This window comes from Oncorhynchus keta, chromosome 14, assembly GCF_023373465.1.
Source record: "Oncorhynchus keta strain PuntledgeMale-10-30-2019 chromosome 14, Oket_V2, whole genome shotgun sequence".
In the NCBI taxonomy this organism is placed as follows: domain Eukaryota; kingdom Metazoa; phylum Chordata; class Actinopteri; order Salmoniformes; family Salmonidae; genus Oncorhynchus; species Oncorhynchus keta.
In genome coordinates this window covers 34,533,736-34,556,064 of record NC_068434.1, presented here as the reverse complement: position 1 = coordinate 34,556,064, position 22,329 = coordinate 34,533,736, and the positions used below count along the sequence as shown (strand labels likewise).

Sequence of the window (22,329 nt, the reverse complement as noted above, 5' to 3'; positions counted from 1 at the left end):
GGCAGAGAGGGAAAAACGAATCTCAATTTGAGGGGCGGGGCAGATCAGATGTTATATATACACATAGACTGCTCAGATGTACACTGACAGAGCTATCACCATCTTTCATCGGATAAGTTTCAATTGTCAGCATACGGATTTACTAACAGTATTTCTTAAAACAAATTTGCAAGACTTCACAACAACAACTTCTCAACAATATCCACTGAACATGTAAGTCATTTTCCATTATTAAGCTACAACAGGCCTATTTTACAGAAATGTACTGGAGAAAAAAAGCTTAACAGCATATCAAGCAAATTATCTTAGAATTGGTTAGTTATTACAATGGGCTGAATAAATGGTAATGTTAAAGCCTGTATGTAAATATAAAAGTTGTAATGCATTGTACAGTATAACTTGTCATGAGTGTGTAGACTCCCTTATGTCTTTCAACCATCTCATAATGATTGTCATTATATACCAGACATTTCAGTCAACTGAAATGTTGGATAGAGACAAAACATTACATATTGTTAGCCTTATTATAAGGATCATACATGCTTTGAACAAGTTATAAAGCATTACACCTGTAGGCTTTAAGTAAAGTGTTACTAATTCATTCAAAACATTCAATTGAGCTATGCTAATGTAAAGCCAAATAAATAATACATGAAATCCTCTTTCAGATATCTATCATGGAACTCACTATAACGCTTTTGAACGGGAACTCACTTCCCCTGACAGTTCCGCCACACACCACCGTGGGGTCTCTCAAGAGTTTGATTCAACAACACTTTGAAGTGGCCACAACAAAGCAGAGGCTGTTAGGCGTCAATGGGAACAACATCAGTCTCAGCGATGATTCAAAAACTTTGAGCGACTATGGCCTGCATTCAGGATCTAAAGTGATGGTGCTGATTACGGAGCCCACGCCTATCCAGGTGTTCCTGAAAAACGAAAAGGGCCAGACACACACATATGATGTGGTGCCTGGTGAGACTGTAACCCAGTTCAAAGCCAAGGTACAAAACAAGGAGGCAGTCCCTGCCAATCAACAGAGGCTGATTCATGAGGGTAGGCAGCTCGAGGATGGCCAGAGGCTGGAGAACTACAACATCAGAAATCAAAGCATCATCTATCTGACGCTCCGTCTAAGGGGAGGCTGAAGAAACCCAGTATCGACCTGAAACCACCTGTCACATGAAGCCCTTAACTTATTATGCATTCCATGTCTATAGAGAAAAAGCAATCAATCTTGAACAAAAATGTGAATTGTCCTACATTTGTATTCAATTGTAAACTTTAAATTAAGCATGGCTGATATAGGCGTATATTAATGAGATTGTTATCAAGTAATAAAAATGTATAAAACTAAAACTGTCAACCATCATTGTCATGGCTCCAACTCAAAAGAAAAGACAAAGCAACATAAGGTACTGGTCAGTTTCTTGTCCGTTGTGCTATTGCTCTCTTATTTGACATGATAGAGACAGAGCAGTAACATTTACAGTTGAGTTGACTCAAACTGAGACAAGGCAGTCCACATGAGGAAACTACAGGCCGGCCTTGTCAGCAATATACACAATGTTTCATGGTCTGATGAAAATCCTAAACGTTGCACATTCAGATGGTTTTAAATTAGTTTGATTCAAGGCCGAAACAGTTACTATTATTCATTTCCTACAGCACTTTTGCTTTGCTTCATCTTAAATTGTACAAATATTAATGTGTATCCATGAAGAATAGGTAACATGTATTTACCATTGCTCAAACCAAAATACACTTTGGCACAAAGGAAGCATACTCAAGTGTTTCAATTCATTCAATATTTTAAATATCAGTAAGAATTAAATTAAGAATTATTATTTCCGTTATAAGTTATTTTGCATGTGAGCAACACATTGAATGTGTTAGGATTTCATTAGTTTAGCTCCTTGTGTAGCATTTGACCGAAGTCCTAAACACCCCACCCCCCCCAGTTAATTTGCCTGGTTGTACCTGCTTGCTGCACTGGCATTCACAGGCTGAAAAGACAGAGATAAAAGTGGAAAGGTCTTGGCAAAGGACACATTTACCTTGATATAGTTTGCAAATCAAAGTTGCCCCATACTCTTAGGAGTCAACCACAAACAGGGTTGGGGTGTAATTGATTACATGTAAACTGAAAATACAGATACTTTTGAAAAACTAGATGATTTCTTCTCAGATTACTTTGAAATTCAGAAAGGACATTAGCAAAAAAATACATTATGAAACCTTTATTTTCTCAATGACATTCAATTTAATATTGAAAAAAGGTGCATGTGGGGCCTCCTGAGTGGCGCAGTGGTCTAAGGCACTGCATCGCAGTGTTGCGGCGTCACTACAGCAAGGGATCAAACCAAGGCTGTGTCAATGCCGGATGTGACCATGAGTACCATGGGCGGCGCACAATCGGCCCAGCGTCATCCGGGTTAGGGGAGGGTTTGGCCGAGGGGGCTTTGCTTGGCTCATCGCGCTCTAGCGACTCATTGTGGTGGGCCTGGCGCCTGCAGGCTGACTTCAGTCATCAGTTGAACAGTGTTTCCTCTGACACATTGGTGCAGCTGGCTTCCGGGTTAAGCGGGCGGGTGTTAAGAAGCACGGCTTGGCGGGTCATGTTTCGGAAGCAAACACTCTACATCAAAACTCAGAAGGACAGACAGGGTCTCCTCAGTCTCGCGCTCCCCTCTGGGTCTGCGTCTTACCAAATGTCGTGCAAATTACAGATACTTTTGAAAAACTAGATAACTACTTCTCGGACTACTTTGAAATTCAGAAAGTACTTAGCAAAAAAATACATTATGAAACCTTTATTTTCTTTATTTTCTCAAAAAAAGATGCATGTTGGGCCTCCAACAGTTCTTATTGTACTAGTTCTTATTTCATCAACACTGTCAAGTACAAGTATATTAAGGTTATAATATTGTAGAGAACAATGTAATTATTAATTATATGTAATTTATAATGACCACGGTCACAGAAAACTACGTTTAAACATTCATTTCGTAGCACACTCTTGATTGCCCCGTTTTTCGCTACGTCATTGATAAGCAGTGAGTGAACGCCCAATTTACTTGGCTGGCAGCTAACGTTAATTACATTCATTGTCAAAGCACAATATTTGTTCAACAGTTGTGAAATGACAATTAGAACATCTATAAGAACAAAAGTTAAATTGTTCACATGTATCACCATTTAATCCATGCTTAATAACATCAACAATGGTCTATCGTTTTGTAAACTCGCTAGCATACCCTGACATTTGCTTACATGCGTTGCTATGGTTACATAGTACCACAAGTTGTCTTGAGCAGCATGTTTCTCAGAATAGACCAAAAAGTAAATGTTTTCCCCAAATAATTTTGATACTTAAATATGAAATGTCATCCCACATCCCAGGCTTGCATTGGTGCTGGCTGTATCCCTATTTCGCAAATTGTGGCGTTGTTGACAAGTTGGCTATTTTAATGTGTTCGGCCTATATTGTTTTTCCGTGATTCACTGCCATTATTAATCAAAGAACCGAAAGGAGGAGTATGATAATTCCGCCCCGGTGGCTTAAAGGCTCTTATTGGCCAAGACATAAAGTGTCAGCTGTCCAGGGTTTCTATACGTCATTGTTCCCGGCCCGCACGAGTGACCCTGCCGCCATCACTTCACAGTACCTTTTGGCTGGCACACTGCTGTGACACGACACAGGAAGCTGAAATAGTGAATAATCCAATGATATACATAATTCTGAATATCCCGTCCCTCATTGGCTCTCCGCTGAGAACCAGAACGGGTGGCTCTCCTCAAGCTTGTGGTGCTGAAATCTTGACTTGCTATGATAACGATGTAATGGCAATGAGACATTTCACTGTGGAACCCAATAAACACCACCAAAATGGACGATGATTTGTTCCAGTTAAGACAACTCCCGTGAGTGTATATCTACAAAAACGTATTAATTTCTCATTTGATCGTAACTGGATCATTTTGTTAAACCGACCCTTCGCCCACAGCCTTTCTTTCGTGATTGCTTGAATTGCAGCTGTTGGGTGACAATGATCTCTTGACATAATAATAGGTGCAACATTGTATTCCTATTTTGTGCTAGTCAGAGTACTCTACACGAATACAATGTGGCATGTCGAGGAACTGACGGGCGTTTTGTTTGAAAGCAAAGCATCAATGACCGGTAAACAGTAACCCTGACCCAAATGCTCATATGGGTGCTACAACAATGTCGGCTAGTATTTGTATTTCTTTTTTACTGGTAGTGACAGTGTGCATATTTCACAGGAGGTTCATTCACATCATTGCCTACTGTATATGCAGCTACTGCCTTGCCAACATCATTCGTCATGCCTTTGTTTTGGTCATGCATGAGTTGCACCAGTTTGTTAGAATGGGGTGGTTAACATCTAATATGTTACACAACATGTCGCCTATTTTCATTTTATTATAAATATTTATGCTAGCAATGGCCACACATTTAGCCTAAAAATGACTGTAGGTATACTGTAGGTAACAGATGTATATGTCAGCCTATTACTAATTATTTAGTAGCAGCAAATATAACCATGATTTGGAATGGTTTTAGAATATTCATACTACAATTGTATCTATTGTGCATGAAAATCTATTACGTTCATTTATGTTTATTGACAAAAATACACACTTTTCACTGAAGCTGGTTGACCAGAGTTGTCCACACCTGGCTATCACCATCAATTTCCAACTATGTTTCTATTGAGACTCTCCTTTTTATGTGTAATAAAAAAAGGCACAGCATTCTATTTACAATTGTTCCTAAGCCAGTAAAGCAGTGACTTGGCAGTAGGCCCAGTTACTACCTAAAAATTGTAGAACTGAAATTGTGCAATGTGACTGTGGCAGCAAACTGTCTTTCTCCCAGTGTGAACCTCAAAATAATATTTCCAAACAGGATCCATAGATCTTATGCTATTATGATGGTTGAGGTAATTAGGCCTCATTGCAACTTTCTTGCAGAAAGTGTTACGCCATCAACACAACGGTTTACAGAATCTGTCCATTGAGCAATGCCCTTCTCCAAGTCTATATGGGATAAATGTGGGATTGTTCTGTACAGAACTGAAAGAAACAGAACCACAGTAAGCAAGGCATGTTGATTTCTAGGCTCCTCACTGGGCGATCAGCTGTATTTCTTCTGCCCTTGGCAAATCTGTGTAGTAATTACTGTGATTAAGACATCACTGGGCAGCCTCCATGTTCCTTTTACAGTGTTCCACCCTCTATCAGCAGTCTGTCATCTTACAACATGTGGAGTTTATAAGCTTGATGTACAGATAACATACAGGTGTTTAAGGTATTGTCTAAATTTGAGAATTTTATTTTTCTTAACAAATCTATTTGTGGTCTACACACAATTATTAGGTGGCACACAAGTTTGTCAGTTGTGAACAGCAGTGCATAACTTACCTCTGTTTGCCTGGGAGGAACAGCTCATATCACCTAGGCAACAGCCTCTCATTCTCAGCTGCATTCAGCTGTGTTGGCACAAACTTCTTTACAGTAGGCTGGCAAACTGATCCAAGTTGATCTTCCTGGCTTTCTCTATTGCAGCGTGGTCAAGTTCCGTCGCACGGGTGAGAGCACACGCTCTGAGGATGACTGCTTGGGGAGAGACCAGGAAGTCCAGATCGATGGGAGGCAGGCTTACATGGAGTCTGTGGCACTTCACGATGGCGCACTAGTACCCCGGGAGTTTGCCAACCCAACTGATGGTATGACTGGGTCCCTCCTTAGCCATCACTCTGACTGTCCCATCCAAATTCAAAATAACTTCCATATGCATAAAATTGCCTTCCAAATCAAATCAAATCAGATTTATTTATATAGCCCTTCTTACATCAGCTAATATTTCAAAGTGCTGTACAGAAACCCAGCCTAAAACCCCAAACAGCAAGCAATGCAGGTGTAGAAGCACGGTGGCTAGGAAGAACTTCCTAGAAAGGCCAAAACCTAGGAAGAAACCTAGAGAGGAACCGGTCTATGAGGGGTGGCCAGTCCTCTTCTGGCTGTGCTGGGTGGAGATTATAACTTCCCCCTCTCTCCTTCCACCTACCCCATCAGGGGACCACTGGGATCTTTAATGAGATTGACTACAGTTACTCATTGCGTACACATTTATCATAGTAACTTGCAATCCATACTTGCAACTCATCATCTGTATCTTGTGTAATTTTCTACTTGAGTTGGTATAAAATGTATTGTTAATTGGTTTACACCTCTTATTCTCCTCAGACACTTTCATGGTGGAAGATGCTGTGGAGGCCATTGGTTTTGGGAAGTTCCAGTGGAAACTCTCCATCCTCACTGGTCTGTCCTGGGTGAGCAGCCATGCTTAAGACAGTCCGAGAGTAAAACATAACAGTTTCATAACATGTTGTGTTTGTGTTGTATTTCAAACCTGTACACGTGAGTATAATGTATATGAGCGCAATTCACTGTGTCTTCATTGTTTCCTGTCCCACCGGTCCTTATGGCCGCTGTTTGTTCAGATGGCTGATGCTATGGAGATGATGATTCTAAGCATCCTGGCACCACAGCTTCACTGTGAATGGAGGCTTCCAAGCCTGTGGGTGGCGCTACTCACCTCGGTAATGCCGGTCTCATTCTTACATTGATTACCAGTAACACTAAATGATGACTGGATTGGTGGGCTAACGGTAGTTAAAATCAAATTAAATGTTTTCGTCACATACACAGTTTACAACAGGTATAAAAGGTGCAGTGCTATGCTTATGTGCTAGCTCCCTCAACAATGCAGTACATTAATCAATAATAACAATGAGTTGTTGAGAAGGTGGTGCTGATTGTATGGACTAGTAGTGGTAGTGATGAGTGTAATAGCAGTAGCTGTTGATGTTAATGCAGTCTTACACTATCACATTTCATTACTGACAAAGCCTCTACATATGTGATATCCATTTCCTATGTTTTTTTAAATCCAGGCGGTGTTCATTGGAATGATGATCAGCTCTTCCATTTGGGGGAACATATCCGATAAGTATGGCAGAAAAACAGTGAGTTCAACAGCTGGGTTTATTGTGGTGGAGGTCTATATCGAGTTCTAATTGGCATTTCACACCAGTTGGGTCATTCCACTTATTCGGTGCCTTTTTAAAAGTGTAACTTAGTCCCCAAAAAACGTTTGATTTCACCTAAATTTTTACATTCTGTCTTACAAAAGCACATGTTCAACTTGATAAAAAAGAGGTTAAATAAAAAAAGAACTATAATAATTTAAGTTTTAATGTCACATGCACAAGTAGAGTGAAATGCTTTTTTTGCCAGCTCTAACCCAAACAATGCAGTTTTCAATAACAATGTAATGTAAAAATAACAAGGTACAACAAAAACACACAAGATATAGAAATAAGAAGAACATGATAAATTAAGTAAACATACTATATACAGGGTCAGTTCCAGCACCATATTTACAATGTGCAGGGATATTGGATCGATAGAGGTATATATGTATAGGGGTAGGGTGACTTGGCATCAGGATATATCATAAACAGAGTACCAGCAGCGTATATGATGATTGTATGTGAGTGGGTGTGTGTAGACTCAGTATAATATGTGCATATTATTTTTGCAAAGAGCCAAAAATATGAATAAAATACAAAGGTCAACTAAGATAGCAGTCTTATGGTATGGGGATAGCAGTGCCTTTTAAGTTCCAAATAAAGTCACATGGTTGACCATAACAGGGTTGATGAGAGGAGAGGAGGAGCTTGATTCTTATGAGGGGTTCATGGCTCTGTTTAAATTAATTTTTGATCATCCTGCGGAGGGCAGAGAGGGAGGTGAGCGTCTGCTTCAGCTCCAGCCGGGGTATCAGACGGCTGCTGAGTATGCGCTTACCTTCTGGACAGTAGCAGCTTCCAGTGGATGGAATGAGCCGGCGCTCAGCACGTTATTTAGAAGAGGTCTGCGCGAGGAGGTCCAAAAGGAACTGGCCTGCTGAGATGACAACCTCACCCTGGACGCAGCCATCGCGATGGCCATCCGTCTGGATAACCTCCTCCGGGAGCGTTGGCATCTACATCACTTCAAATCAAATCAAACGTATTTATATAGCCCTTCTTAGATCAGCTGATATCTCAAAGTGCTGTACAGAAACCCAGCCTAAAACCCCAAACAGCAAGCAATGCAGGTGTAGAAGCACTGTGGCTAGGAAAAACTCCCTAGAGAGGCCAGAACCTAGGAAGAACCTAGAGAGGAACCAGGCTATGAGGGGTGGTCAGTCCTTTTCTGGCTGTGCCGGGTGGAAATTATAACAGAACATGTCCAAGATGTTCAAATGTTCATAAATTACCAGCATGGTCAAATAATAATAATCACAGTAGTTGTCGAGGGTGCAACAGGTCAGCACCTCAGGAGTAATTATCATTTGGCTTTTCATAGGCGATCATTGAGAGTATCTCTACCCCTCCTGCTGTCTCTAGAGAGTTGAAAACAGCAGGTCTGGGACAGGTAGCACGTTCGGTGAACGGTCAGGGTTCCATAGCCACAGGCAGAACAGTTGAAACTGGAGCAGCAACATGGCCAGGTGGACTGGGGACAGCAAGGAGTCATCAGGCCAGGTAGTCCTGAGGCATGGTCCTAGGGCTCAAGTCCTCAGAGAGAGAGAAAGAAAGAATTAGAGAGAGCATACTTACATTCACACAGAACACCGGATAAGACAAGAGAAATACTCCAGATATTACAGACTGACCCTAGCCCCCCCCCCGACACATAAACTACTGCAGCATAAATACTGGAGGCTGAGACGGGAGGGGTCGGGAGACACTGTGGCCCCATCCGACGATACCCCAGGACAGGGCCAAACAGGCAGGATATAACCCCACCCACTTTGCCAAAGCACAGCCCCCACACCACTAGAGGGATATCTTCAACCACCAACCTACCATCCTGAGACAAGGCCGAGTATAGCCCACAAAGATCTCCTCCACGGCACAACACAAGGGTGGGCGCCAACCAATACAGGAGGACCACGTCAGTGTCTCAACCCACTCAAGTGACGCACCCCTCCTAGGGATGGCATGGAAGAGCACAAGTAAGCCAGTGACTCAGCCCCTGTAATAGGGTTAGAGGTAGAGAATCCCAGTTCTCTCCCTCTTTCGGCGAGTGTTCGGGATCAGAGCCTGAACCCATGGAGGTAGGGATAACACGCCTTCCCCGGGCGGAATAACGGGCTGGGGTTCTGTACTGTGGCCAGGGAGGGCACAAGCGCCAGCGGTGTCCCTTACTTCAGAATCTGGGATCCACTAGAGCAGAGGGACTGTTACGTGACATTACATCCCCTGGAACAGGAGTGAGTATTCCATCTACTGCTCTTCCTGTTAGACTCTTTTTAGTACCACCACTCTGGCTGACTGTCCCTCATGTCCCGTGTCTACAGCTTTAGGCGCCGTTGGGAACTTTATGGATCAGACCCTTGCCTGCTCTCTCAATATTACTACCTACCTGCTCTCTTCTCCTTTTCCGGTTCAAGGTCTTGACTGTCGGCCTCTAGGATCCGGAACCATCACACACATCACCCAACCACTCACCCTCACCGTGGAGCCCAATCACCAGGAAAACATCCCCTTCTTCATCACCAGTACACCCGTTCACACCCGTTCCTCGGCCTACTTTGGCTTCAGCGCCATAACACTACCATCTCATGGTCGAGGATGAGAATCACCGACTGGTCACCTGAATGCCGGAAGACCTGCTTTCCTGTCCCCTTTGGTTTTATGTTGGTTGAGAGTCTGGTTGCCCTCCAGCCCAACATCCCGGAGGAATATCAGGATCTAAGGGAGGTATTCTCCAAGACTAATGCTACATGTCTCCCTCCTCATCGCCCCCGAGACTGTGCCATTCACCTGTTTTCCGGTGCTACACCTCCGCACAGACACATTTACCCTCTGTCAGTGGCTGAGACCCAGGCCATGGAGAACTACATTCATGCTCCAACAGGGTTTCATCCGCAGGTCCACGTCCCCTGCGTCAGCTGGTTTCTTCTTTGTGGCCAAGGAGGGAGGATTACGCCCTTGTTTCGATTATTATGGACTCAGTGGCTGGTGCCATCAGTCATCGAGCAGCTCTGCGGGGCCAGGTTCTTCACCAAACTCATTCGCATCCGGGAGGGGGGATGAGCGGAAGACTGCCTTCCACACAATGTCTGGTCACTAAGGGTACTTGGTTATGCCCTTTGGCTTAGCCACTGCTCCGTAAGTGTTCCAGGCATTCGTCAATGAGGTGTTCAGGGACATGCTTAGACATCAGGTGGTTGTGTACATCGATGACATCCTGATCTTCTCGACCAACCTGGAGGATCACATCACTCACGTTTGAGCAGCACCACCTGTTCGCCAAGGCGGAGAAGTGCCAATTCCACCAGAGGGCTGTCTCCTTCTTGGGCTACCAAATCATCCCGCAGGGAGTGAGAATGGAGGACAAGAAGGTAGAAGCGGCCAGTCCCAACCACCATCAAGGGGTTTCAACGGTTTTTGGGGTTTGCCAACTTTTACCGCCGCTTCATCAGGAACTTCAGCGCCGTCGCTGCCCCTCTCACCTCCCTCCTCAAGGGTGGGCCTAGTAGGTTGGTTTGGTCTCCAGCAGCTGACAAGGCCTTTCATCTCCTCAAGGGGTGTTCACCCCCGCCCCCTTGCTAAAACACCCAGATCCGCTACCTTTTGTGGTTGAGATAGACGCATCAGAGGTGCCATTATTTGCAAATAAATTCATAAAAAATCCTACAATGTGATTTTCTGGATTTTCCCCCCTCATTTTGTCTGTCATAGTTGAAGTGTACTTATGATGAAAATTACAGGCCTCTCTCATCTTTTTAAGTGGGATAACTTGCACAATTGGTGGCTGACTAAATACTTTTTTGCCCCACTGTATGTGCTTTGACAGGCTTTTATGAGACATCAGTTTTATATCAACGTCTTGGGCAGAGATGGGGAATAGGGATATCCATGACAGTGTGATATGTGGTAGAGATAGTTAGGGTATTTTGCTGTCTGTGTCAGAGCTCACAGTTATGGGTGGGTGTGTGTGTACACAGGGTCTGAAGATGAGTGTGGCGTGGACCATGTTCTACGGTGTACTGAGCGCCTTTGCCCCCGTCTATGGCTGGATCCTCTTCCTCCGTGCCCTGGTGGGATTCGGCATCGGAGGAGCCCCACAGTCGTACGTATCCCTTACTGTTGGCATTATAGCAATAGCTACAGTATACTGTAGTAAGACACAGTAAAGGATTGGGTTATGTTATCTACCCAGTTATAAGTGGGCTACAGATTGACTCTATGATTCTAAATGACACACAATAATAGTTAATAGAAGTAGCATAATAGTCACATGTCCTTCTCCCTTCAGGGTGACACTGTATGCAGAGTTTCTCCCCATGAGGTCCAGAGCCACCTGCATCTTGCTAATCGAGGTATGACTTATCCTTTTCTATCACTTAGTAAGAGTTACACTCTAGTCTGTGGCCTGTCCAACTCAACTCCTCTCTCCTGTGCTTCTATCTCTCTGTCCAACTGTGCAGTCGTCCTGTGAGGTCCACTTTTAACTCTGTCAAGTTTGTCATTGATTTGAGACATTAGCAGGTCTGTGAGGTACAAATTGATCTACTTGTTTGTGAGTGATCCTCTTGATGCCACGGTTTTGGCCTTTCAGGAGCAGGATAGATCTCCACTGACCTGGATCAATGAAGCTGCTTCAATGTGCTAGGGAACTCATCATGCCAACCATTTGCTGTTCCCATTGCTGTGCCCCTGCAGATATTCTGGGCGCTGGGCACTGTGTTTGAGGTGCTGCTGGCCATCCTGGTGATGCCCACTCTGGGCTGGCGCTGGCTGCTCGGCCTCTCCACCATTCCGCTCTTCATCTTCGCTATCCTCTCTTTTGTGAGTATGCAGTAATGTAAAGTATTTATGTAAAAATACTTTAAAGTACTATTTAAGTAGTTGTTGGGGTATCTCTACTTAACTCTACTATTTTTGACAACTTTTACTTCACTACATCCTTAAAGAAAATAATCTACTATTTACTCCATACATTTTCCCTAACACCCAAAAATACTTGTTATATTTTGAATGCTTAGCAGGACTGTAAAATGGTCCAATTCACGCACTTATCAAGAGAACATCCCTGGTCATCCCTACTGCCTTTGATCTGGCGGACTCACAGATGCTTTGTTTGTAAATTATGTCCGAGTGTTGGAGTGTTCCCCCTGGCTTTCTGTAAATGAAAAAAACTATAATATGGCGCCATCTGGTTTGCTTAATATAAGGGATTTGAAAATTATTTGTACTTTTAGTTTTGATACTTAAGTATATTTTTGCAATTACATTTACTTTTGATACTTTAAAACCAAATACTTTTACTCAAGTAGTATTTTACTGGGTTACTTTCACTTTTACGTGAGTCATTTTCTACTAAGGTATCTTTATGAAATTGGGTACTTTTTCACCACTGGTATGACAGTAACAGCTACTACCAATTCACTTGAATGAATTTATTTTACACTATTAAACGACTGACCCTTTGGTTTTGTAAACAGTGGCTGCCAGAGAGTGCACGCTATGACGTGTTGACAGGGAACCAGGAGAAAGCTCTGACTACCCTGAAGCGCATCGCCAAGGAGAACGGAGTCCCCATGCCCCTGGGAAAACTAATTGCTGCCAGACAGGTACAGCCCAGCACATTAAGATATATTGTATGGAATACGTACAGGGCATACTGAAGTAGTTTGGCTTGTTTCAGTTGTTTATCTGTCATATTGTGTTTCTTGACTGTTTGTCAATTAGGAGGACCGTGGGAAGTTCCAGGATCTTTTCTCACCGCATTTTCGCTGGACCACAATTCTGCTATGGTTTATTTGGTAAATACATTACTTTACATTTCCTAATTTTTAGATACAGGTAATTAAAAGTTAGTAGATCACATCTGATGACTAATTTAAACTCTTACATACTTTGATTGAACATCTTCATACATTTTTTCAATGTAACCTTTATTTAGCATAAGAGTTGCATCTTTAATTATCCCAGTTTTCCTCATGGGAATCCTTAGATTGACTGTTTTATCTCTTAAGGTTCTCTAATGCATTCGCCTACTATGGCCTGGTCCTGCTCACCACTGAGCTCTTCCAGGAGGGGGGCGCCTGTGGGGGTGAGTTACTGCTCCTTCTCCTCTGACATCATCAGTAACACTCACACAAACATTCTTAAGGATAGTATTAACCTGCTGAGCCCAAACCATCTTATTCAACTAAAAATTGATATTTTTGTAACGCTTTAACCAAGAGTAACTCCAATTGACCGCAGGTTACATTAGCCTTTAAGTCTCAAGGTCATTTCAGGACCTTGTGATTCTGGAGGGTTGCAGTGAGCACTGCTAAGTGTGCATCACGTGTTTCTTGTGTTATGTCTCGCTCTAGAGTCAAAAGGTAGTAAGAGGGAGCCCAGGTGTAGCCTGGAGTGTAAATACCTGACCTCAGACGACTACAAGGATCTGCTGTGGACCACCCTGTCTGAATTCCCAGGTATACATCTTCGACCTCCTGCTTTCAACTAATAGTCATAATACTGTTAAACACAATTGCATGGGGAGAAGGGTACTGTGAAATAAAGTAGGTTGTAAATTGTTCTTATTGATTAAAAAGACTAGTAGAATATCTGAATAGATTGCTTGATGTATATTGTTGGGCAGGCTTGCTGGTGACTCTGTGGGCCATCGATCGGCTGGGAAGGAGAAAGACCATGGCACTGTGCTTCTTCGTCTTCTCTCTCTGCCTTGTGCCACTCTACGCTTGTGTAGGGAGGTAAAGACCATCCGATACAAAATTACAAAGTTATTACTTTTAGGATTCGCAATGCACTACTCTATGACAAACATAACACTGTGGTGGATCCGCAACTGACAACACAATAACAGTGTTGTTGTTGTTGTTATTAACATTGTTATTGTTGTTGTCTGTGCTTCAGGACGTGGCTGACAGTATTGATATTCATCGCCAGGGCCTTCATCGCAGGAGGTTTCCAGGCTGCTTATGTCTACACCCCTGAGGTGAGGTCATAGGCCATACAACCCCATGTACCCTGTGGCTACATTATCGACTCAATAGAATGCCAGCTCTTACTTTAAAAACAAAGATTATACTAAATCGTAGACGTCAGGTTTCTGTTCAGTTTAATTTCTTTGATAGATTTGTGACTAAATGAAGGGATAGTTATTTGGTTTGTGCTCTTCTTCTCCATTGGTTTCTAATAAGTATTACAGTGTCAATATGGTACAAAGTAAATCAAATCAAATCACATTTTATTTGTCACATACACATGGTTAGCAGATGTTAATGCTAGTGTAGCGAAATGCTTGTGCTTCTAGTTCCGACAATGCAGTAATAACCAACAAGTAATCTAACAAACAATTCCTAAACTACTTGTCTTATACACAGTGTAAGGGGATAAAGAATATGTACATAAGGATATATGAATGAGTGATGGTACAGAGCAGCATAGGCAAGATACAGTAGATGGTATCGAGTACAGTATATACATATAAGATGAGTATGTAAACAAAGTGGCATAGTTAAAGTGGCTAGTGATACATGTATTACATAAGGATGCAGTCGATGATATAGAGTACAGTATATACGTATGCATATGAGATGAATAATGTAGGGTAAGTAACATTATATAAGGTAGCATTGTTTAAAGTGGCTAGTGATATATTTACATAATTCCCATCAATTCCCATTATTAAAGTGGCTGGAGTTGAGTCAGTTTCAGTGTGTTGGCAGCGGCCACTCAATGTTAGTGGTGGCTGTTTAACAGTCTGATGGTCTTGAGATAGAAGCTGTTTTTCAGTCTCTCGGTCCCAGCTTTGATGCACCTGTACTGACCTCGCCTTCTGGATGATAGCGGGGTGAACAGGCAGTGGCTCGGGTGGTTGATGTCCTTGATGATCTATATGTCCTTCCTGTAACATCGGGTGGTGTAGGTGTCCTGGAGGGCAGGTAGTTTGCCCCCGGTGATGCGTTGTGCAGACCTCACTACCCTCTGGAGAGCCTTACGGAGTTGCCGTACCAGGCGGTGATACAGCCCGCCAGGATGCTCTCGATTGTGCATCTGTAGAAGTTTGTGAGTGCTTTTGGTGACAAGCTGAATTTCTTCAGCCTCCTGAGGTTGAAGAGGCCCTGCTGTGCCTTCTTCACGATGCTGTCTGTGTGAGTGGACCAATTCAGTTTGTCTGTGATGTGTATGCCGAGGAACTTAAAACTTGCTACCCTCTCCACTACTGTTCCATCGATGTGGATAGGGGGGTGTTCCCTCTGCTGTTTCCTGAAGTCCACAATCATCTCCTTAGTTTTGTTGATGTTGAGTGTGAGGTTATTTTCCTGACACCACACTCCGAGGGCCCTCACCTCCTCCCTGTAGGCCGTCTCGTCATTGTTGGTAATCAAGCCTACCACTGTTGTGTCGTCCGCAAACTTGATGATTGAGTTGGAGGCGTGCGTGGCCACGCAGTCGTGGGTGAACAGGGAGTACAGGAGAGGGCTCAGAACGCACCCTTGTGGGGCCCCAGTGTTGAGGATCAGAGGGGAGGAGATGTTGTTACCTACCCTCACCACCTGGGGGCGGCCCGTCAGGAAGTCCAGTACCCAGTTGCACAGGGCGGGGTCGAGACCCAGGGTCTCGAGCTTGATGACGAGCTTGGAGGGTACTATGGTGTTGAATGCCGAGCTGTAGTCGATGAACAGCATTCTCACATAGGTATTCCTCTTGTCCAGATGGGTTAGGGTAGTGTGCAGTGTGGTTGAGATTGCATCGTCTATGGACCTATTTGGGCGGTAAAGCAAATTGGAGTGGGTCTAGGGTGTCAGGTAGGGTGGAGGTGATATGGTCCTTGACTAGTCTCTCAAAGCACTTCATGATGACGGAAGTGAGTGCTACGGGGCGGTAGTCGTTTAGCTCAGTTACCTTAGCTTTCTTGGGAACAGGAACAATGGTGGCCCTCTTGAAGCATGTGGGAACAGCAGACTGGTATAGGGATTGATTGAATATGTCCGTAAACACACCGGCCAGCTGGTCTGCGCATGCTCTGAGGGCGCGGCTGGGGATGCCGTCTGGGCCTGCAGCCTTGCGAGGGTTAACACGTTTAAATGTCTTACTCACCTCGGCTGCAGTGAAGGAGAGACCGCATGTTTTCGTTGCAGGCCGTGTCAGTGGCACTGTATTGTCCTCAAAGCGGGCAAAAAAGTTATTTAGTCTGCCTGGGAGCAAGACATCCTGGTCCGTGACTGGGCTGGATTTCTTCCTGTAGTCCGTGATTGACTGTAGACCCTGCCACATGCCTCTTGTGTCTGAGCCGTTGAATTGATATTCTACTTTGTCTCTGTACTGACGCTTAGCTTGTTTGATAGCCTTGCGGAGGGAATAGCTGCACTGTTTGTATTCGGTCATGTTACCAGACACCTTGCCCTGATTAAAAGCAGTGGTTCGCGCTTTCAGTTTCACGCGAATGCTGCCATCAATCCACGGTTTCTGGTTAGGGAATGTTTTAATCGTTGCTATGGGAACGACATCTTCAACGCACGTTCTAATGAACTCGCACACCGAATCAGCGTATTCGTCAATGTTGTTATCTGACGCAATACGAAACATATCCCAGTCCACGTGATGGAAGCAGTCTTGGAGTGTGGAGTCAGCTTGGTCGGACCAGCTTTGGACAGACCTCAGCGTGGGAGCCTCTAGTTTTAGTTTCTGTCTGTAGGCAGGGATCAGCAAAATGGAGTCGTGGTCAGCTTTTCCGAAAGGGGGGCGGGGCAGGGCCTTATATGCGTCGCGGAAGTTAGAGTAACAATGATCCAAGGTTTTTCCACCCCTGGTTGCGCAATCGATATGCTGATAAAATTTAGGGAGTCTTGTTTTCAGATTAGCCTTGTTAAAATCCCCAGCTACAATGAATGCAGCCTCCGGATAAATTGTTTCCAGTTGGCAAAGAGTTAAATAAAGTTCGTTCAGAGCCATCGATGTGTCTGCTTGGGGGGGATATATATACGGCTGTGATTATAATCGAAGAGAATTCTCTTGGTAGGTAATGCGGTCTACATTTGATTGTGAGGAATTCTAAATCAGGTGAACAGAAGGATTTGAGTTCCTGTATGTTTCTTTCATCACACCATGTCTCGTTAGCCATAAGGCATGCGCCCCTGCCCCTCTTCTTACCAGAAAGGTGTTTGTTTCTGTCGGCGCGATGCGTGGAGAAACCCGTTGGCTGCACCGCTTCGGATAGCGTCTCTCCAGTGAGCCATGTTTCCGTGAAGCACAGAACATTACAGTCTCTGATGTCCCTCTGGAAGGCTACCCTTGCTCGGATTTCATCAACCTTGTTGTCTAGAGACTGGACATTGGCAAGAAGAATGCTTGGGAGTGGTGCACGGTGTGCCCGTCTCCGGAGTCTGACCAGAAGACCGCCACGTTTCCCTCTTTTTCGGAGTCGTTTTTTTGGGTCGCTGCATGCGATCCATTCCGTTGTCCTGTTTGTAAGGCAGAACACAGGATCCGCGTCGCGAAAAACATATTCTTGGTCGTACTGATGGTGAGTTGACGCTGATCTTATATTAAGTAGTTCTTCTCGACTGTATGTAATGAAACCTAAGATGACCTGGGGTACTAATGTAATAAATAACACGTAAAAAAACAAAAAACTGCATAGTTTCCTAGGAACGCGAAGCGAGGCGGCCATCTCTGTCGGCGCCGGAAGTATTAAGTAAATAAAAATAATGCGTAAAACTTGACAGTCCCTTTTGCGTAAACAGCATGAAGTGTCTGTCCTGAATGATAATAAATTATGTATTCCCATGGTGTTCTCCTGACTCCTCAGGTATATCCAACAGCAACCAGAGCATTAGGTCTGGGCACTAGTAGTGGAATGGCTAGAGTGGGAGCCCTCATCACACCCTTCGTTGCACAGGTAAAATAAAAAAAAGGTTACCACAACCAATATATAAAGAATGTTTGTACATAATGTGTACTGAAAGACATTCACGCCATCACATAGAGAGTTATCCTACCTAGGTTGGTGATACGGTTTTCATTCCTCCCCCTGTTCTGCAGGTGATGTTGGAGTCTTCTGTGTACCTGACTCTGTCAGTGTATAGCATCTGCTGCCTGCTGGCTGCCATCGCCTCCTGTGCTCTGCCCATTGAGACCACTGGTCGGGGCCTCCAGGAGTCCAGCCACCGCGAGTGGGGCCAGGAAATGATGGGCCGGGCCCCTGCCAACAGCTCTGGGGGCATCCCACACTCCGACTCTGGGTCCCAGGAGGACGGAGCACATGCAAGAGGGTGGTGAAGGAGGGACGCTGGAGTGGAAGAGAGAGACAATGAAGGAGAAGGAAGCTAGGCAAGCAGCCCTTGTCCATTCTCAGCTCAAATGTGTCATTACTGGTTTGTATATAGGCACCACAGTGACTTGAGAGAGAGCCTGCCACCAAAATGTTATTCAAAAACATTTCTCATTTTCATTTTAATCTTCAACCACTACCACTGTCATGATTTTTGCCAATGTAGGATAAACACACTCTGAGTGAGACAGAGCTCAATCGATTATCCTGAGTATACACTGGTAGCAGGGAGAGAAACTGTTCAGGGTGGGTTTGTCATTCTTATATCTCAGTATTTGAATTTCATATTATGAGGGAGAAGAACAGCGAGATTTATAGTAACAGTGAGAGTGATAGTGAAAGAGAGTGATAGAGGACAATGCTTTGTTGCATTGTTTCTATTAACCTGTTTCTTTTAAGAGAGCCTTAAAACAATGGTTCTACTCAGGTCCTACCACTCAGTTTTAGATAAGGGACACATTGAGGGCTTTTGACAGAGATGTGACGTCAAGGGCCCCAAAAAATCCATTATATTTTGCAAAGCTATAATGAAAACAATGACATGTAATGAATTGCTATCTAATGATACAATAATTACCCATTCAACATAATCAAATCTGTGCATCTGGGGTTGTTTGCAGATTCGCATCACCACGTTAACCATCCGACATGATGCACTTCATAGAGGTGTGAAGTCACAAATCTCAGTTACGCTTCAGTTTAGACACTTATATACTGAATAAAAATATAACGCAACATGTAAAGTGTTGGTTTCATGAGCTGAAATAAAATATCCCAGAAATGTTCCAAACGTACAAAAAGCGAATTTCTTTCAAATTTTGTCCACAAATTTGTTTACATCCCTGTTCACATCTGGCTTCTTCACCTGCGGGATCGTCTGAGACCAGCCACTCGGACAGCTGATGAAACTGTGGGTTTGCACAACCAAATAATTTATGCACAAACTGTCAGAAACCGTCTCGATGAAGCTCATATGCGTGCTCATCGTCTTGACCTGACTGCAGTTTGGCATCGTAACTGACATCAGTGGGCAAATGTTCATCTTCAATGGCCACTGGCACGCTGGTGAAGTGTACTCTTCACGAATGAATCCCGGGTTCAACTGTACCGGGCAGATGGCACCGTGTGTGCGAGCGGTTTGCCTATGTCAACATTGTGAACAGAGTGCCCCATGATGGCGGAGGGGTTATAGTATGGGCACTCATATGCTACGAACAACCAACACAATTTAATTTTATCAATGGCAATTTGAATGCAAAGAGATAGCGTGACGAGATCCTGAGGCCCATTATCGTGCCATTCATCTGCCGCCATAACCTCATGTTTCAGCATGATAACGCACGTCCCCATGTCGCAAGGATCTATACACAATTCCTGGAAGCTCAAAGTGTCAACGCTCTTCCATGGCCTGAATACTCACCAGACATGTCACCCATTGAACATGTTTGGGATGCTCTGGATCGACATGTACGACAGTGTGTTCCATTTCCCGCCAATATCCAGCAACTTCGCACAGCCATTGAAGATGTGTGGGACAACATTCCACTGGCCACAATCAACAGCCTGATCAACTCTATGCGAAGGAGATGTGGCAAACTGCATGAGGCAAATGGTGATCACACCAAATACTGACTGTTTTTCTGATCCACGCCCCAACCTTTTTTAAGGTATCTGTGACCAACAAATACATATCTGTATCCCCAGTCATGTGAAATCCTTAGATTAGGGCCTAATGCATTTATTTAAATGAACTGATTTCCATATATTAACTGTAACTCAGTAAAATCTTTGACATTTTCAGTGTAAATGAGGCAATCAAAATAATTACGTAAAGTCTCTGTGCAGCTGGCATAAGCATTCATTAGCACTCATATTCTAGACCTGTCTTGAGAAGGTCGTAATGTTATTTATCAGGATGACTATAGTTTATGTAAATTAGGAAAATTGCATATGAGTACTGATGAAAGTTCATGCCAGGGTTCATGCCAGGTGTTATAATGCTCATATATGCATTTCGAGGGTTTTATGTATATGCCATGAAACTGAAGTGCAACTGAAATATTTGAACTGTACTATACTTGATACTGTCACCTCTTAACGTAGTCACCCAAAGTTGTCAGTCTCGTACAGTAGTAATTACACTACATGGGTGAAATCATTCAAAGCAAACATAATCACATGGTTTTTCAGGATACACCCCATGACAGCTTTTGCTTACTGGGCAAAAGTCATCTCTGTATATACTGTACCAAAACCTGGGTTGGTTGTTGTTGTTTTTGTTTGTTGGTGGGGGGATGGTCTTTGTCCCCTTGTAAAAATAACATGTGAAACAAGGTGTTGTTAAAAATGTTAAAGAACCTTGGTCTCCTACATGCCTGCCTTTGCGATTTAGTGCTGCATTAAGTGTCTGTGCACAGATTCTTATCACTGGATGTAAGTAAATGTGTATGATACAATAATAAATTATGTTTCAAAGGAGAAAGAATGTTGAATTGTGGTGGTATTTATTTATTGATTCATTTTCAAACCTCATAACTTGTAGAACTTACGATAGTATAATGTTTTCTGCTAATAAGATGACTAATAATAACATTTTCGTTTGATATTGCAGTCCTATTCTTATGTCACATTTGTGAGATTTGCTTATTACATTTTTGGAAAACATTTTTATTGGTTTTTGTATGTGTCACGAGTCCGACCGAGGGTGTTTCCCCTTCCCGGGCGGTTGGCGCTCGGCGGTCGTCGTCACCGGCCTATTAGCTGCCACTGATTGTTTTTCCTCTCCCTCCTTGTATGTTTAGTGGTAGCACCTGTTCATGATTAAATCAGCTAATTAGTTTGTCTTTATTAGACAGCCGGCCCGCCTGGTTGTTGTGCGGGATTATTGCAGTGTAACCTTCGGCTCTGTTGTTAGAAGTACGTGTTAGTGCCTGGTCGTTACGTTTTCTGTTGTACATTCTCATTCCCTGTGTTTGGGGCCGTTACTATTGTGAGCACCCTGGGATGCGTTGGCGCTATTAAAGACGCACAGCTTTGCACTCACTGTCTCCTGCGTTTGACTCCACACACCTACGACACCTGAAGTGTTACAGTATGTATATCAAAATATATATATACAGTACCAGTCAAAAGTTTGGACACACCTACTCATTCATGGGTTTTTCTTTATGTTTACTATTTTCTACATTGTAGAACAATAGTGAAGACATCAAAACAATGAAATAACACATATGGAATCATGTCGTAACCAAAAAAGTGTTAAACAAATCAAAATATATTTTATATTTGAGATTCTTCAAAGTAGACACCCTTTGCCTTGATGACAGCTTTGCGCACTCTTGACATTCTCTCAACCAGCTTCATGAGGTAGTCACCTGGAATGTATTTCAATTAACAGGTGTTCCATGTTAAAAGTTCATTTGTAGAATTTCTTTCCTTCTTAATGGATTTGAGCCAATCATTTGTTTTGTGACAAGATAGGGGTGGTATACAGAAGATTGCCCTATTTGGTAAAAGACTGTCACACCTTGGTCTTAGTATTTTGTGTTTTCTTTAATTATTTGGTCAGGCCAGGGTGTGACATGGGTTTATGTTGTTGTATTTCGTATTGGGGTTTTTGTATTATTGGGATTGCGGCTGAGTAGGGGTGTTGTATGGGCTTGGCTGCCTGAGGCGGTTCTCAATCAGAGTCAGGTGATTCTCGTTGTCTCTGATTGGGAACCGTATTTAGGTAGCCTGGTTTCGCTTTGTATTTCGTGGGTGTTTGTTCCTGTCTCTGTGTAGTTTCACCAGATAGGCTGTAATTAGATTTCACGTTCCGTTTGTTGTTTTGTATTGTATAGTTATTTCATGTATCGTCATTTCATTCATTAAAGAACATGAGTAACA

General features: G+C 43.4%; 2 protein-coding genes across 2 annotated transcripts; both read left to right on the top strand.

Moving 5' to 3' along the window:
• The first annotated feature begins 52 nt into the window (after positions 1-52).
• On the top strand, positions 53-1,366 carry LOC118393282 (polyubiquitin-like). The gene is made up of 2 exons (XM_035785823.2): positions 53-213; positions 669-1,366. Exon 2 carries the CDS (start codon positions 678-680, stop codon positions 1,146-1,148), a length of 471 nt encoding a protein of 156 aa, XP_035641716.1. The 5' UTR covers positions 53-213; positions 669-677; the 3' UTR covers positions 1,149-1,366.
• Positions 1,367-3,684: 2,318 nt separating this feature from the next.
• Positions 3,685-21,593, top strand: LOC118393281 (synaptic vesicle 2-related protein-like). Its single transcript, XM_035785822.2, has 16 exons — positions 3,685-3,924; positions 5,593-5,753; positions 6,274-6,359; positions 6,531-6,629; positions 6,984-7,055; positions 11,093-11,217; positions 11,404-11,467; positions 11,811-11,936; positions 12,593-12,721; positions 12,840-12,913; positions 13,127-13,203; positions 13,472-13,576; positions 13,744-13,855; positions 14,019-14,100; positions 17,920-18,009; positions 18,153-21,593. Exons 1-16 carry the CDS (start codon positions 3,890-3,892, stop codon positions 18,387-18,389), a joined length of 1,674 nt encoding a protein of 557 aa, XP_035641715.1. The 5' UTR covers positions 3,685-3,889; the 3' UTR covers positions 18,390-21,593.
• The last annotated feature ends 736 nt before the right edge of the window (positions 21,594-22,329 follow it).